This window comes from Rhinopithecus bieti, unplaced genomic scaffold, assembly GCF_001698545.2.
Source record: "Rhinopithecus bieti isolate Rb0 unplaced genomic scaffold, ASM169854v2 scaffold_20175, whole genome shotgun sequence".
Classification (NCBI taxonomy): Eukaryota; Metazoa; Chordata; class Mammalia; order Primates; family Cercopithecidae; genus Rhinopithecus; species Rhinopithecus bieti.
The window spans coordinates 1,283,923-1,301,369 of record NW_016809984.1 but is presented as its reverse complement, the minus strand read 5'-3'; the positions used below and the strand labels follow the sequence as shown (position 1 = coordinate 1,301,369).

Here is a 17,447-nt window from a genome sequence, read left to right as displayed (position 1 = left end):
TTTTTTTCTGAGACAGTCTCGCTCTGTCGCCCAGGCTGGAATGCAGTGGCGTGATCTTGTCTCACTGCAAGCTCCTGGTTCAAGTCATTCTCCTGCCTCAGCCACCCGAGTAGCTGGGACTACAGGCACCTGCCACCACACCCAGCTAATTTTTGTATTTTTAGTAGAGACGGGGTTTCACCATGTTAGCCAGGATGGTCTCACCTTCTGACCTCGTGATCCACCTGCCTCAGCCTCCCAAAGTGCTGAGATTACAGGCATGAGCCACTGCGCCCGGCCCCGCCCCTTATTTTTTCTGGACTTCTAGTCACATTCCTTTTTCTGTTAGTGACACTACCAGCATCTCCATTTTTCTTGCCCAACTACTTGCCATTGCATTAAAAAAAAAAAAATAGAGATTGCATCTTCTGTTCATCTCGTAAGAGATATCACCTTGAGCAGACTGGAAAAGCTTTCTGAGAGCTCCTGAGGAACGTCCGGAAAGTTACCCTTGCGGATATGGTGCCATGCAGTACCATTGGTGGGTAATGACTCTGCTCCTGCAGCCACTGCAATTGTTAAGCCCAAGGCAAATATGTCTGCTTTGGGAAGGTGCCGGTAATCCTTCAAAACAGAAGACAGGAAGGCCAGTTACTATGCCAAGCAGAGTGAGTCTAGATTAAAATACAACTGGTAGGAAAGGTTCATTCGAGTGCATATAAGGTCTAAACAGATATGATGGTCAAAGGTACATTCACTACATTCACTGTAGTCAGTGAGTTCTAGAGAAGAGAGAACATAAATCTACCTGATTATCACTGCTGTGCCTTGAGGAGTCCAAGGCAGAAACTTACTGCCATTTTGCTGTCAGGCTCAGAAAGGCTTGCTACATAACTTGGCTGATCACAGGAAGGAAATACTCATTTTCACCTGATTATCACCCAGGAAGAAGTTATATCCTCCCTAGGCCTGACTGAAAAGACATTGGAGAAAATGGGCAATGACTAAACGTCATTTCAATAACTGAAACTGGTGGTGCTATCAGAACAATAATGGCATGATAAAGATGGACTGGACCAATATGGGCTTGAGGAAAAGGCTTGCTTCTTAGTAGGCAATCCATGAGGTTAGGAAGTCTAAGAAATATCTGGAAACAGTAAAGGGCATTTAGAAAGAAAAGTCTGAATATTGATTCATCCTTAATTGAGCCAGCTTTCCTTACTTTTTTGGAAGAGTTTCCTATCTTTGGTCTCCATTCTGAATGGGAAGAGAGGTACTATAATGATAAATATACCGTTTTAATTTTTTGCACTGAGATCCTCCATTTGAGAGTCAAAGGTTCAATGGATTATAAAATACCCTCTATTTCCCTAATCTATACCTCTTGTAAAATCTCATTAGCCAGGAAGCGACTATCTCCTTCTTCCACTTTGGGTTCGTTTATTGATGTTGCATGGCCCAGGTCACCTAAAAAAAGACAGGAAAAAGGAAGGAATAATAAAATAGAAAAAAAGAGCTTTAAAAGCATGTCTTAAAACTGGAATAAATTGAGTCAGTATAAATTTTATAGGATAATAGTAACTGGTAAGGGTCTAAGGCAGACTAACCAATTTTATATATCACATCAGCAGAGAGAAACAAATCAGCTTCATTTTCAACTTCTTCTATGACTCCAGGGGAATCACTTTGCATCTTGTGACAAATGAAGATATTACCTGAAAAAAAAAAATCACAGGATAGATGTAAGTAATGATTTCTAAGCTTTTTCATCTCAAAGATTCTTTTCTGTATTTGACAATTCAGCTTCTCTCCTTTCTTCTTTTGTGTGGACATAGCAAGACTACTAAGGTTTCTTTTTTTCTATGAAATCTCACATCACTTCTGAAGAGCTAGTGATTGATCATACCTATTTAAGTTGAACTGACCTCATACATTCTCCATTCTCTGAAGGGGCTGGCATCAGAATACTATTGTCCCCAAAATAAAAAAATAGTAAGAACTTGTCCTGGGGTTTCACATTAATGAGTGATACTCATTTCTCCTTAATCAGTGTAGAGTTAGAATGAGTACAGCCCTAGTCATAAACACAATCAGAATGTAGCTGATATGCTGTCACTTGCCTTTGCAGTAAATTAAATACCTAATTTTACCTTTTTGGCCTTACTATGGGTAAGAGTCTTTTTTTTCTCTCTGTCTGTTGGGCCTAGGGGAGAATGGTTAAAGCTATTTAACTGATATTTTTAAGGGACACAAATGGAAGAAAGGGGTTCTTGCCAGCAAACATTGTCTTTGACACTTGGTAGACATACAGACCTAGATTTTGATGACAGCATAGAAAGAACAAAATATGGTAGAAGTGGCAGAAGGGAATCACACTGACTAGGTTTGATGTCCAGGTGTACCATGCCAGAGTTGTGGATGTACTTAAGTCCAAGGGAAATCTGTAGAAGGATGTCCTTGAGTTTTGGCTCTTCGAAATGATTGCCAGACTTAGTGTTTTCAGATATAGCAGCTTGCAAACTCCCACCTGGGAAAGAACAACGAAGAACAGCCCCACAGTAGGAGTCTTATGGATGAAAGCACAGTAAATACAATTGGCCTCCCATATCCTCAGGGGATTAGTTCCAGGACCTCCTGCAGATACCAAAGCCCCAAATGCCCAAGTGCCTTGTATAAAACGGCATAGTACCGTAATGAATACATTCCTCATGAATGGCTTCAGTCCAACAAATAGATTAATTCGGTGTCAGTACAAAGCATAACATCTGCCCCATCTATATCACAGACATGTTGAAAAGGAGAATTACAGGGCTTTCAAAGAGGAAATGAAAATGCTAGTATCTCAGGTATCCAGTATATGGCCCCATTGATTCAAGTATGTACCAGCTAACATTTTAAAAGTTTTACCTAATTATTAACTAGAAGATCAATCAGGCATAGTCATATAGCTACTATTAGTGTCAATGATTAGCTCCGTGTCAGTGTCGGGCTAATAGTTATAGGCCATCGGTTATTTTAATTTAATTGAGTGTAAGTCTAATTTCATTAGAAATAGATCATAAAATAAGAATATTTAATCACTGCCAACCCAAGGAAAATATAAAAGCTGCATATACACCTAAATCTTATTTGAGCCACAGTATTGGTACATCAACTGTGCTCGATTTATTGTTGTTATCAAATAAAAGGCCTGGATTCAAATAACTATCTGATCTTGATTCTAAGGTATTAGAATGCTTCTGAACACTTTTTTTTTTTTGAGACAGAGTTTCACTCTGTCACCCGGGCTGGAGTGCAATGGCATGGTCTTGGCTCACTGCAACCTCCGCCCCCCGGGTTTGAGCAATTCTCCTGCCTCAGCCTCCCCAGTAGCTGGGACTAAAGGTGCATGCCACCACACCTGGCTAATTTTTGTATTTTTTGTATTTTTAGTAGAGACAGGGTTTCACTATATTTGGCCAGGCTGGTCTCTAACTCCTGACTTCATGATCTGCCCACCTCAGCCTCCAAAACTGCTGGGATTACAGGCGTGAGCCATTGTGCCTGGCGTCTGAACACTATTAATTAGTGTTCATTGGCAGGTTCTTCAAATTATAGAGACCTAGCTCTAACTGGCAGTTACAAAGACCATAGCTCCACTCATTGAGCTCTGAGATAGTCATGGAATTTGAGGGAATTCATATTTAAATGCATTCTGTGTAAAATTGAATTTAAAGAATTATTTTAGCATGACACGTAAGTTCAGAAGGGAGAAAAATGCAGCTCCTTTCAGAAACACAAGGAGGGCTTGTGTTTTTTATTTTTAATAAAGTTTTTTATTTTTTTGAGAGTCTTCTTAGAATTTATACACTATATGTGACTTATTAATTAGAAAGAATAAGTAAGGAAAGAGAGCGTTTGGGAGCTTGTTAAAAATGAAGTCACTCGGCTAGATGCCGTGGCTTACACCTGTAATCCCAGCACTTTGGGAGGCTGAGGCAGGTGGAATACCTGAGGTTGGGAGTTCAAGACCAGCCTGACCAACATGGAGAAACCTCATCTCCACCAAAAAAAAAAAAATACAAAAAATTAGCCAGGCGTGGTGGTGGGTGTCTGTAATACCAGCTACTCGGGAGACTGAGGCAGGAGAATCGCTTGAACCTGGGAGGTGGAGGTTGTGGTGAGCCGAGATCGCACCATTGCACTCCAGCCTAGGCAACAAGAACAAAACTCCATCTCAAAAAAAAAAAAAAAAAAAAAAAATGAAGTCACTCCAAGACAAAGTTTGTAGGTGAGGTCATGAGCATGAGGTATTGCCAACAAGGAGGAAGGCTGCAGCCACCAAAGCTCTAGTTTCTCTACCAGCCTGAATATTGCTTAAGGGGAGGGAGCACATCTAACTCATCTTCACTTGCCCAGGGTCTAACATGGAATAAGTATTTTCTGAAATGAATGATTATCCTGACAACAGAAGGGAAAGAAAGAATAAGTCGAGGACCCCTTTAAGAGGTATAGAAGCTCTGTGCTTCCAAGCAAGACTATAATATATAGTATAGACTTTTTAGGTATGTCTGCTATCTGTGGCATAAACTATGAGGAGGAGGGAAAGTTTATTTCTGAAGGCTTATAAAGTTCATCTCCCTCTTCGTAGATATTCGTCTATATACTACTTACCATTGCAGTATTCATTCTGAATGATCATGTGGTCATCTTCTGCCCATGAGGAATAGTAACGTACCACATGGGGGTGATGCCCAAGCACTGCATGCGCATAAACTTCATGCAAAGCCAAATTCCTATGAGACAGAAAAGCATTGAGGAATAAAGACACCAATCAACATAATGTACACAAAAATGTTTCTTCAAACTATGAGGCTTTATTAGCAATGGCAGAATATTTATTGAGAGCACACTGCTTGCTTACTGTTTTATCTCACTGAATCTTAATAATCATTTGGTAATATACAGTGGAAAGGATGAAGGCTCTCGAAAGTAAGTGGCCCAAAAATCAAACTGGTAATAGTAGACTTAAGAGCAGAACTTTGGTCAGCCTGGTGCCAGAGTCCATTGTGTTTTGATTTTAACATGGCATATGTAAAGAGGAGCTTTAAGTGGTTATGCCTCAATGGCAGATGTGCGTCAGGTCTTTATTTCATCCTATCACAATCAAAACATTTTAATGGGCTTAATGAGAAGGCCACTGTACACCAGATTGTGGATATTGTAATGGGCCTTCGATTCATCTCTATAAAGGCTAGGCAGTCATTAGAGTCAATGTTAACCTCAGCCAATATGACATACTCACAGGAATAGCCTTGGGGAGAGATATTCCTTATGGAATAGAAAATCCCAACACAAATTAAGCAAAATAGAGTACTTGACAAATCTCATAAAAATGAGGAACTAGCCAGGTGTGGTGGCACATGCCTGTAGTCCCAGCTACTTGGGAGACTAAGGCAGGAGAATCACTTGAACCTGGGAGGCAAAGGTTACAGTGAGCCACGATGGTGCCACTGCATTCCAGCCTGGGCAGCAGAGCTAGATTCCATCTCAAAAAAAAAAAAAAATTCTAAAATCTGTAATTCTAGATTCTGCATATTAAGTATATCCTCACAGTTCATAAAAAGCATTGGCTGAATCTGAAAATATGTATTTTCCTTGTGATTAAGGAAAAACTTTTGAATAGTTCTGGGAATCAGACTTACTTTCTCTTACATGTAGTCTCTGAAACTTTACTATTGAATTCATTGTTAACATAAAGTAAAGATAAACCAGTGAGTTTATAATAACTTTCTATTTGGTAATATTTCTAATAAATGAAACAGACACCAGAGGACAATTCCACAAATCTATTCTTTTTTTTTTTAGTCAGAAAGACCAGCAGTGGAAAGTAAAAGCCACAAGAACAAAAACAAAAAAAACAAAAAAACACAAACACATCATGAGCAGCCAGGTGCTCACGCCTGTAATCCCAGCACTTTGGGAGGCCAAGGCGGGCAGATCACGAGATCAAGAGATCAAGACCATCCTGGCCAACATGGTGAAACTCCGTCTCTACTAAAAATACAAAAATTAGCCAGGTGTGGTGGTGCATGCCTGTAGTCCCAGCTACTCAGGAGGCTGAAGCAGGAGAATTGCTTGATCCCAGGAGGTGGAGACTGCTGTGAGCCAAGATCACACCACTGCACTCTAGCCTGGTGACAGACCGAGACTCCATCACAGAAAGAAATAAATAAATACAAATTAAAAAATAAAGAAAAACGTCATGATCTAAAATGATCATGTTATATTTTAGGAAGAAACATCTCTGAGCTGGAAAACTCAGAAAGGTTATGAAAATGAGACAACATATAATGTGGGGTGATTTTAAAATACAAATGATTTTTAATGACATCAATGCTATAAATTCAAAATAATTTGACAAGAAACAGCTCTCCAAATCTAAGTTTATACTTTTAGTGCATTTCAAAGTACTCACTCATTTGATAATTCTGCAAAAGTTTTCATAGAGCGCTTTATTGCATAAACACATCCATCCAGCCTCTTAATGCACTTGTAGACTGTACCAAATTCGCCAACACCAATTTTTTCCACTTCCAAGAATTCTTTTTCGTAGCGGGAAGCCATGTTGGTTTCTCTTAAAACACATCTCTAAAGTATTTTAATAAAAAGGAAATTAGAGTAATTCTAACATGTTGTAAGCAATAAAATTAAACAATATTACAGTCCTAAATTGCTCCAAGTTTTCAAAAACACTTTTGAGGTGATTGCAATGAATTCTACTTGTGTCAATATTCATGGTAGCAAGAATCTCCCCAATTGCTATCTTCTTTGTTTTCTTTGTAACCTTCTGTACAACCCTATACTGACAATTCTCACTTATTTTTCAATATTCTTTTCTCTATCTGGGCATACTGTTCTTTTCTACATGTTCCTAAGAGGACACAGCTTCTCACACCCAGAGCTACTGTCCTTAGTTCAAAGAATAACTGGGACCTGGGTGGAGCAAATTAAAAGAAATGAAAGACCCCCCTTCTTTACGTGTCTCAAAGTCGGAATCCTAATGTTTCCATCTCAAGCTGAATAAGCATACTTGTTTTCTGTTTCTTTCCCCCAAAAAACCAGCCTGGAGAAATGATCTTGTCAAAATCATCAAACTTTGACAATTTTGGTTAGTTCAGACTATGTGTTCAGGTCTAGCAACCACTCTCACTACTGGCTAACTAGCAACATCACTCATTGCCCAGCTAGTAAATAACCCCAGGTCAATCTGAACTCCTTTCAGTTTTTCCATCTGTGAGATGAAGATCATGGCAACTACTCTTCAGGGTTCTTTTAAATATTACATGATAATATACAGTATTACATATAGTACACATAACAACACGTACCTTAGGATAGTGTCAAGTACATAGTAAATTCTGATTAAACTATTATGACCAAAAAATCTCCATAAATTTATATCAGTCTAAATCCAAGCTGATTTATCTTCCAAAGTCACCTTCTCTCAGTGTTCCAATCCTGAAGAATTTTTCTCCAACTTTGAGTTTGAAAAATCTTGGGTTTTACTACTTCCTCATTTTCAACATCTAGTTCCAATCACTTTCATCAGCAAGATCTCTAATTTTCATTACCCTTAGCCAGTCTCATGCTCTGTTCCCTTCTTGTTTGGATTTGCTACAGCTACCAGCCCTCTCTTCAACTCTTCTAACAGTAAGAGTTATTTTTGCAAAATGATACCATAGAATCAGAGATACCTAATTGTTTCCCATGAGAAATTCAAACTCCTGATAAGAAAACCTCAAGACCTTCTACCAACTGCACACTCACTACTTGACTACCCTCCCCCTAGATACCAACGAAGCCAGTGTACCATCTGCATCTATCCCTGACCACTCTCCTCCCACCCTGCCCCTCTTACACATGAACTCTGTTCTCCTGCCTTGATAGCATTAAGTTATTTACTTCCTTAGTCTAAAATTATTTTAATATACAATCTCTTCCTACCCAACTCCTATTTCATGGAAGTATTTACTAACCCCTTCTAGATTTTAAATATATACACGCATATGTATATTCACCTTGCACATATGTACATACACATATACACAAATACACATATCTCATAGCTGCTTATTTATGTATAGATTGTTTTGAAATTTCAAAGGTTTTAACTTCTGTTTGGGCAGATTTTTTTCCTTAAAGGGTCTAACTAAATACAATGCTTTGCACTTATTTAATGTTCAAAAACATTAGAATTTCTATCTGAAATCAAGACATAAATTATAAAATAAGTGAGGAATAAAATCCAAGAGTAAAATAATGAAGGCCTAAGTCAAACATTTGCATATGAAGGAAGACTGTGCCAGTGGCCTTCTTTTCTATGATGTCTACAATAGCCAAGTGCTAACATTTTAACATATTAACATTTATTTATGCAAATAAAACTTGCTTCAGAAAACTTTAGAAATTTAAAGGAAAAACAAATATTAAATTTCCACCTTTCAAAAATGTTGAAATACCAGTGGTTATAGCTCCATTTCATTCTCCCTGTGATTAATGTGCAATAGATAGTTATGGTCATTCAGGATATAAACCTTTGAGTCTTTTCACTCTGAACCTTGAACATACGCATGTTTTCAAGGTATTATAAACATCTTAATGGCAATTTAATACTCCACTGACTTAAAACTGTAATTAGCTTAGCCATTTTTCTATTATAAGGCATTTGGTCTCCCCCCTTTTTTGCTATTACAATCAGTATCTCTGAGGATAATATTTACAGTATTTTTTTAGGTTAGATTATCAAATGAGGGATAGATCAATGGTTGTGAACATTATAAAATCAAATATTAATACATTTAAAAGGTAAAATTTTACATATAAATCTCTGGCTGTATGCCATTTTCTTCCAATTCTCTTTTTCTATTTTGAGACCAAAATATCTTAATTTTCCCTACTTCTCTACCCCATGAGTGTAGAATTTTCTCCAGATTAAAGATAGAAGCAGAAATATTTAATTTAAAAATACTCTAAAGTAATGATTCAGCATATAATATCAGATACTGCCTGGCAAAGTTACAACTAGCGGAGAACATAGACCCTGAGTAGGGTCCAGATAAATTCAGCTGCAAAGCACATTTACAAAGCTAGAGTGTGAGGTGGGGTGGGGTGGGGAGGGGAGGAGAGAAGGAGAGTAGGAGAAAGGAGGGGAGGAGGGGAGATGGGGAAGAGAGGGCAGAAGGAGAGGGTAGAAGAAAGGGAGGGAGTGTCAAAGGAGAGGAGGGGAGGGTAAGGGAGGAGAAAAGGGAGGGTAGAGAAGAAGGGAAGAGGGAGGAGAGAGAGGGAGAAGGGGAGGGGAAGGAGAGAGAGAATAGGATAAACTGCCTATGTTGTGGCAGCTGGGCCAAAGAACCACGCTTACCTTGGCAGGTAGTCCTCCCTTGCCTTCCTCTGGACCAGCTTCCTCACTTAAAAAAGAAAAAAAAAGTTTTATCAATATATAATTAATATTTATTGAGCTTGAACTATGCTAGGTTCTAGGGATGTAAGAGTAAATAAGACAATCATTTCTCTTCGGTTTAAATGTGGAGGCAGGGATAACCAGGACATTTCAATACAAGAACCTAGAACAGGATAAGATAGCAAGGATACCATGGACAGCACTCAATTATTTCAAGAGTTAAAAGCTTTCCCAGAAGAGAGAATATATAAGCCAAGATTCTGGGAATGAGTAGGAACTAGGAAAGGGAAAAGAGTGAGGTTTTCAGCAAGTAGAACACCATGTGCTGGAGCAAGAGAGCACAGAACATATGTGAAACTGTTAAATGGGTATCATCATCCACAAACTAGGAAACCAAGACAGAGAGAGGTTAAATAACTCTAGGTCAAACAATTAGCAAGTGGCAGAACTAGGACTTGGAGCCAGGTCTGACGCCAAAGCATTTGCTCCTCACTGCCACACCACACTCTCCTTCCAACACCTACCCCTCCCCCAGAATCTGGCTTTGTAATCAGTTCACAGGTAGACTACAAGTAGGGCAGAATCTGCTACAACCTGGGATAAGATATTTTCAATTACTCTTAGATAAGCTAAGTGACCAGCAGACATCCTCTTTGCCACACATACTTGTATTCCGGATCCTTAAGCAAGATTTCAACTAGCTATAGATTTTTCTTTTGGAGAAACACAAGGTAGAAATGGCAAATGGAGGGCACTACATTCATGGAACTAAATCAATGCTTGGTATTTGTGATTTAGTATCACATTATAATACTTTATGAAGTGTTTTATAAATTATAAAAACAAGGAAAAATACTCTTAGAAGCACCAAATGACACTACAAAAGTGTCACCACTTTCATTGCCAAGATTTCAAATTAGCTGTCTTTGTTCCCGGCTTCAGTGAGAGTGTAATGATTTACAAAGACTCCTAAAGAACTAAAACCAATCGAATTCTTGGTAACCAAAATAGGTGAGTGGACTGGTGCTGAAGTGCTGTTTACTTAAGTAAGAAGGAGATAGTGTTGAAAGAACCTATTCTGATCAAAGACTGATTAACACATACTCATTGATTCCAAAGAAACAACTTGACATAGCACATTAAACACTCTGCAAAGTTTACATTGTTAGCTGTCCATTTATTTTGCTGGGTTCATATGAACATAAATGACTGCCCCACTTTGGACGTGATTCCATTCTATAAAGGCCTTGAAGAGACATAGTCATGTTCCTGAGTAATATGCACAGTCCTTATTTGGACAATTTCTGTCATTCAGGGGCCTTTATGGAATAGTGCAGTTTGGCTTTCTATTCTTTTGCAGCTCTGAAAGCAATGTGTTTTTGCTCCAGCCAATCTTCGATCACCCACAGAGAAGTTCAAATCCTTGCTCTATAGCTTTCATCATTAGTCACACAAGACTCAAAGCAGCAACATACTCTTTGAAGTTTGAACTACACCTTCCACAACTGCCAGCCTCATATTAACCACTTGAAGGCAATTCCACAGCCCACTCAACTTCCTAATAGAAGCCAGAGATCTATTGCTTATTCTGTCTTGTTATTTTATAGAGAAAGCATCTTCAGTACACGTCGGAATGGAAAGATGTTAGAATCTCTGGGATAAAGCAGGTAAAACCAGCATTGATATCTAGGGAGGGGAGAATGTGTAAGCATATACATTTCGTTCAGATAGAGTTCTCGTTCCTAATCTTACTTTAACACTCACTTCTTACCGCTTGACTGTAGTAGGGTCAGTTCTCAAAAGTCATAAGTAATAGAACACTTACAGATCTCCTCGCATTTTCCTCTTGCCACCAGATTGAAAGAATAATTTTCTATAGGACTCTGGAGTGAAGGGATTAATATTGACCAGAGCCAATGAGGTCATCTCATCCTTGAGGGGAGCAGGTGTGAGCTTCAAATGCTTAGGGCCTCTGGCGGGAAGCTTCCCTGTTGGAGAAATCGCCAACCGGCTCAGCATGCTCTGAATGAGGATGACAAAAGACAAGTCATAATAGCATTAGTAAAGACATTCCGTATCCATTAGCTAGTTAATATTTGAATCGAAGAATGCTTTTGCTGAAGGGGCCTTAGAGATTATCTGGTTCCATGTGAACTAGTTGCATTGTAACTGCTCCTCTTATGAAAACTACAGAATCTCAGTCTCTGCCTCTAGATATTCTGAGTCATGAAGTCAACACAGGAGTCTGTAGTTTAGTCAAACTCTAACCCTTCCCCTGGGCAATTCTGTTAGCTGGCTATGAAAACCACTTGTAGTCCTATCTTCAGTTTTTAAAGACAAAGACATTAAGTTTAGACAAATAAAAATGACTCTATATTCTCAGAGCTTATACTTTAACTTCCTTTCAATTATTCATCCAAATATTTGTTTGGTGCCTACTACGTAGCAGATGCTGGGTTAGATGCCAAGTGGTACAGAAGTGAATTCTAAATCTTAAGGAATAAATAGTTCATTATTCAGCAGTTCATCAGTGTTTCAGAAACAATCACCTTATAAGAAAAAGATTTCATAGACTAAACATGAAAAAAAGTGTTAAATTTCACTTAAAATATAGCATTAACTGAGGAGTGCTTCATGAAGTGGGGTAATTAGATTGAAAATTAGTACTCTAAGCCCTTAAGATTGAGATCTTTGCAGTGGCTACAACCAGCTACCAATAAATAGGCAAATGTGCAGGACTTACCACTCCAAGTGGGATACAAGAAGAGAACATCAGCCTAAACCTAACCAGAATGAAACCAAAGGGCAAAGGGAAAAGCCAAAGAATTCGAAGGCAGAATGCTGACCTGATGTCAGGGGCCAGAGGAGTAGCTGTGTTGTGGATCTTCAGGAGTATGGCAGCACACACAGGGGCCACAGTATAAGCATTGCACTGTGAGGCTCTTTCTAAGAGACTTCTACAGTTCTGATCGTCTCTGCGCATGATATTTTAGTGTAGAAGCAGAAACCAGATTGCATGATTCATTAAAGAATGTGAATCTACAAAAAATGAATATTGGATCTATTGTAAATACTAAATAAATGATTGAATAAGCAGGAATGAAGGAAGCTATGGAAAATCACAGTAACCTAGCCTTTTTAAAAAAAAACTGAAGAAAAATGATGTCATTGCCAGAGTTAAGTGTTTCTCATATCTTGGAGTTCATAGGGCTGCTTGAAGAATCCAGGGGGCAGACAAGCTCTTGTTGACAGACTCACAGCTTTCCTGTGTGTTTATCATGAAGACTGAGTATTGGTTCAAAATAAGCAAAACTATAATGATATTTCTCAGTTATCAGTGCAATTTGCAAAATGGACCTAGAATTTTGTTGTAAGTCATTCTGAGAATTAGTTTTTTGTAATGCTGATTATCATATGGAAAGTAAAATGCATCTATTACATATGAAACAGTGGGTAGCCACACCTGGAATGCAGCACATAGTTCTAGTTGCCACATCTCAAGGAAAATATAAGGAGCCTAGAAAATATTCAGATAAAAATTATTCATATCAGGGAAGACTAGATTTTCTAGTCAGGAAATATGAGGGCCAAGAGAACCTGTGAGCACCACTTATGATGTAGGGAAGGATATTAATTATGTTAATATAGTCATTATTGCTGGAATAGTAGAATTATGAGTAATCCTTTCAAAATCTCAAAGAACATAGTTTGGAATAAGACATATGAAAAGAACTTCTGCTTAGAAGTACAGCAATTTGAAAATTTATTGAAACATGACACAGATTGAGAGTATAAATGTGCTCCAGAGAGGGCAAATAATTCTATAAGGAATAGCTCTAGCACAGATGATTGAGGGAGATTGGGGAAATTTGGCGGATAGCTACTTGACTTATGAAGATGGTGAGAAGAGAAGGCAACCTCTCACAAACACACAAACATAGTATCTTGGGACAGAGAAGGATTTTGAAGGCCCAGTCAATACAATTAGCCCCCTGATGCTTGAATCCTGATATTATTGGGATGTTTGGATTTTTTAAAAGGCCCAGTCAATATGATTAGTCCCCTGATGCTTGAATCCTGATATCATTTGGATATCATGTTGAAATATAATCCCCAGTGCCGGAGGTAGGGCCTGGTGGGTAGCATTTGGATTATAGAGGTGGATTCCTTGGTGCCATCCTCATGGTAATGAACCAGTTCTCATTTTGTTAGTTCACGCCAGATCTGGTTGTTTAAAAGAGCCTGACAGCAATCCTTCCTGTCTTTCTTCCACTCTCACTTCTCTCACCATGTAACAAGCTGCCTTGTTTCTGTTCACCTTGTGCCATGATTGTCAACTTCCTGAGGCCCTCACCAGAAGCAGATATGGGCAATATGCTTACTGTACAGCCTGCAGAACTGTAGGCCAGATAAACCTCTTTTCTTTATAATTTACCCAGTCTCAGGTATTCCTGTGTAGCAAGGCAAACACACTAACAAATCCCTTCTGCAGTCTTCCTACCAAGTGGTCATCAATGAGTGTCCTATGCTTTTAGCCACAGGGAGCGTACACCTCCTAAGCATGCTCTTCTATCTCTAGATGATTCTGTCAGGAAGTCCTTCCAGTGAACTGAATTTCACATGATTTCTGGTTCAATCCCTTGGACAAGACTGACTAAGCCAATCCTCCTTTCCCATCAGCTTTGTCTTCTGCATAACAATGATCAGCCGCCAAGCCTCTTTCCTCTAACACAAACTATGTTTTCATAAAGTATGTACTTTCCCAGTTGCATTTCACTTTTGCTCCCAAGCCCTGTTCTCTGCCTCTCCCTTAAACCTGGGCATTATCCAAGATTTCTAACTGGGCCACTTCTCTCCTTACTCTGGCACTCAGGCTATGTGACCTTATCTCCACCCATGGCTTCAACTACTTCCTAAATGCTGTAGATATCCAAATACGGATCTCCAATTTTCATTGTTTTCTTGTGCCCCAGATCCAGTTATCCAACTTTTTATACCACATCTCTGCTTTTCTCCAAACCCATATATTCCTCAGTGTCACCTATCTTGATTCCATCTACTGAACCAAGCAAGAAACCTCAGTCATCAGATTGTTTTCTTTTTCCCTGAACCCCTCCATCAAGTCATCTCTTAATTTTTCACTATCTGTCCCAGTCCAGGCTCTTCTCTGTTCAACAGGTCTATTCTGAATACTGCTCTACCTCCAGGCTCTCTCATGCTCCATCCCATCATACATACAAAGGTCATGATTTTTCCAAAACAATCCCCTTACTGAAAACCATGGTAATAGCTCTCTCAACACTCTCAGGATTAAAATATTGATCTAACTTCTGCCCACCTACACTGGCCTCATCTCTTGGCGCTCTCTCACACACAGGCTCCTGTAACACTGAATAACATGCTGTTTCCAAGTGTAGTAGCTCCTTACCCTCTGTAACTTGGTGGATGCTTTCCCCTTTGCCTAGAATTCCTATTCCCCTCTTTGCCTGGCTAACTCCAAATATCCTTTAAGACATCGTTCCAACATTACTTTCTTTGGAAAGTCTTCCCTGATAGAGATTTAATTCCTAATTCCTTCTCATCATGCTCAACCTTCTCATCGTGCTCAACATTCAAAGTACACATGGTTTGAACTTTATTGTTTCATTTATTTAATCTTTCTTCATTTTGTGGGCTCTTTTTGAAGGCAGTGAATGGGTTTTGCCAGCAGAGGGTCTGCTAACATATCAAGGTGTTCAGTTAAGCTGTGAATAATCAAATGAATGTCATGTTTTCTTCCCTGTGTACTCTTACTCAAAGCCACATTCTCTCAGCCCATTCTCCCCCATATATCAAAACTGGACCAACTTTCATTGCCGTTCTGATACCTGTCTTTTCTGATCACTGCACTGAGAATGTGTCCAGCGGGTTCTGACCACACTTATCACATAGTGTCAATTGGCATAACTTCTCTTTGCTAGACTGTAAGCTCTTTGAGGGCAGAGACTGTATTATATGCTCCTTACCTACAGGGAATTCTCAAAGAATAAATGGGTGATTAATTGGTTGGTGCTGTGACCATTGAAAAACCCAGAGATAGACATCGGAGCATATTAGTTTTTCTACAATTCAAACAAGCAGCTTAGAATTTCCTGGTATACATGGTACCCACACCCAGCAGGTACTAAAGCGACCCGCTGACAGCAACTGTGCCGCAGTCAGGATCACAGACGTTATGATGATGATCTTAAGTGCCTCAAGCTGAGCCAGCAGGTAGCAGAGCTAATACCAACCCTAGCACTCACACACCATGGCACCAGAGTTGATTAGAGGTAACCCTGCCCCAACTATGACTTTAATAACATGAACGATGCAACAGGACACCAATCACAACAAGAATAAAGGAATATGCTACCAGGGACTGTTGCTTATTTGCCATCCTCAGCTTCTAAAGAAGGTATCAACAAGTTTCCTCTTTGCTGACATATAATAGAACCTGTATTTCATGAGACCAAGGAGGGGAGAGGAGTTTCTTCTAGGAGGAGCAGCAGCAGCAGAGATATGAATGTGTTGGAACAGTGAATCTGGACATTCTTACGTTAGGAAGTATTAGTAAATAATCACACAAAAATAGAGCCAGTTGGCGTAATGGAAAGAACAGACTAGGCCAAAAAGATCAGGTTTCTAGTCCTGTCTCTAACATTGGCTGAGCTATGAGACAGCTTCTGTCTTGGGCCCTTCATTTTCTCATATGTAAAGTGCACAGCCGGGGCTCTAAATCTCAATATTCCTTCCAGTTCCAATATTCTTTAGGAACTTTTTTCTACCCAAAATTTGTTTGTGGCCAATAGCCAATAGTTACTGGCACCAATGGTTTTGAGAAGACAGCTGACAAACCGTTTAATTCTGTCCATTTTCTGGTAATTTTAATCTCTTCTTTATTTTCATCAATAAATATGTAATTGAGGACATCCACAGCCTGGAAGTGACTGTCATACACACATGAATCCACTGTCACTATCAGCTAAATTACAGGAAGCGGAGCTTGGCGACCTGGGTCTGTTTTTCCCCCACCCCTTACTTACTTTGGGAGTAGAGGGGCTGTCACTCGGCAGCAGCTTGCTCCTGCTGTCTTCTTGGCCTGGTGTCTCAGGACATTTGAGAGGATGTGACACTGGAGTCCTCAAAATCTGATCTGGACTTTCTTTGTCTTTTTCCCAAGATGTGTCGAGCTCCTGCGCGTTGCTAAGGGGAGTCCTAGGTGGTGTACCCTTTGCCTCTGAATCCTGCACTTCACCCTTCTCTGGGGTTTGGCTTGAAGCCTCCCTGCTTTCTTGTGCTTTCTTCTGCCCTTCAATCTCAGTCTCCTCACAATAGGAAAAGCTTAATTTCTGTCTTGGTTCTTTGTCAATATCTTTGTCATCCATCTCAGCCAAAGAGCTTTACAACACAGGCAAAAAGCTCTATCAGAAGGGAACCCTGTGAACCTACAGAAGCAGGGAGGAGAAAATAATTTAACCTGCAGGTTTCGTGACGGTAGCCTGAATTTCCCTCTACCAACTAACAGCTACAAGGCACGGTGTTAATGTTCTGCCTTAAGTATTACCAATCTATAAGACCTCAGCTTATCCTGATTTCCATTCTGATTAAAGAAAGCTCCAGTGACTCTCGGAGCAATTAAGTCCAGTTCATGTACAGAACCCTTCTGGATATGACACATAGTCTCCTTGAACCCATGTGCTACCAAATACTAGTGAGAAAATTGGATTCCTTTAATTTAGCATGGCCTTAAAAATACCCGTTAGCCAATTTGGGAATAAGCTCATATTGAAAAGAAATTATTATCACTCCTTACACCTGCCATTTATAACTATCAGCGCCCCCTCCTCCATTCTCCTCCCCACCCACCCAATGGCTAACAGCAGGTAATTACAATTTAGCATCACCTGGCTATCATAATGATCCTTAAACAGCCTCTAACATATCTTGACTGGAGTTTGTATCCCTGACAGAGACACAGCTTAGCTCTGTGCCAAACACACCTGCC

General features: G+C 39.5%; 1 protein-coding gene and 1 long non-coding RNA gene across 2 annotated transcripts in view; one reads left to right on the top strand and one right to left on the bottom strand.

Annotated features, from left to right (window-relative positions):
• The window catches only part of WEE2 (WEE2 oocyte meiosis inhibiting kinase), a 23,124-nt gene extending 5,884 nt beyond the window's left edge, over window positions 1-17,240 (bottom strand). The window contains exons 1-9 of the mRNA XM_017891070.1: window positions 16,486-17,240; window positions 11,247-11,443; window positions 9,383-9,428; window positions 6,437-6,609; window positions 4,633-4,754; window positions 2,360-2,506; window positions 1,587-1,694; window positions 1,361-1,446; window positions 433-603 (exon numbers count right to left, since the gene is read on the bottom strand). Coding sequence (XP_017746559.1) covers window positions 433-603; window positions 1,361-1,446; window positions 1,587-1,694; window positions 2,360-2,506; window positions 4,633-4,754; window positions 6,437-6,609; window positions 9,383-9,428; window positions 11,247-11,443; window positions 16,486-16,827 — 1,392 coding nt within the window. The 5' untranslated portion in view covers window positions 16,828-17,240. The remainder of the gene's footprint in view (window positions 1-432; window positions 604-1,360; window positions 1,447-1,586; window positions 1,695-2,359; window positions 2,507-4,632; window positions 4,755-6,436; window positions 6,610-9,382; window positions 9,429-11,246; window positions 11,444-16,485) is intronic.
• LOC108541547 (uncharacterized) lies at window positions 242-5,924 on the top strand. The gene is made up of 3 exons (XR_001888982.1): window positions 242-520; window positions 1,608-1,721; window positions 5,827-5,924. It is a non-coding gene; the product is annotated as an uncharacterized LOC108541547 (long non-coding RNA).
• Window positions 17,241-17,447: the final 207 nt, after the last annotated feature.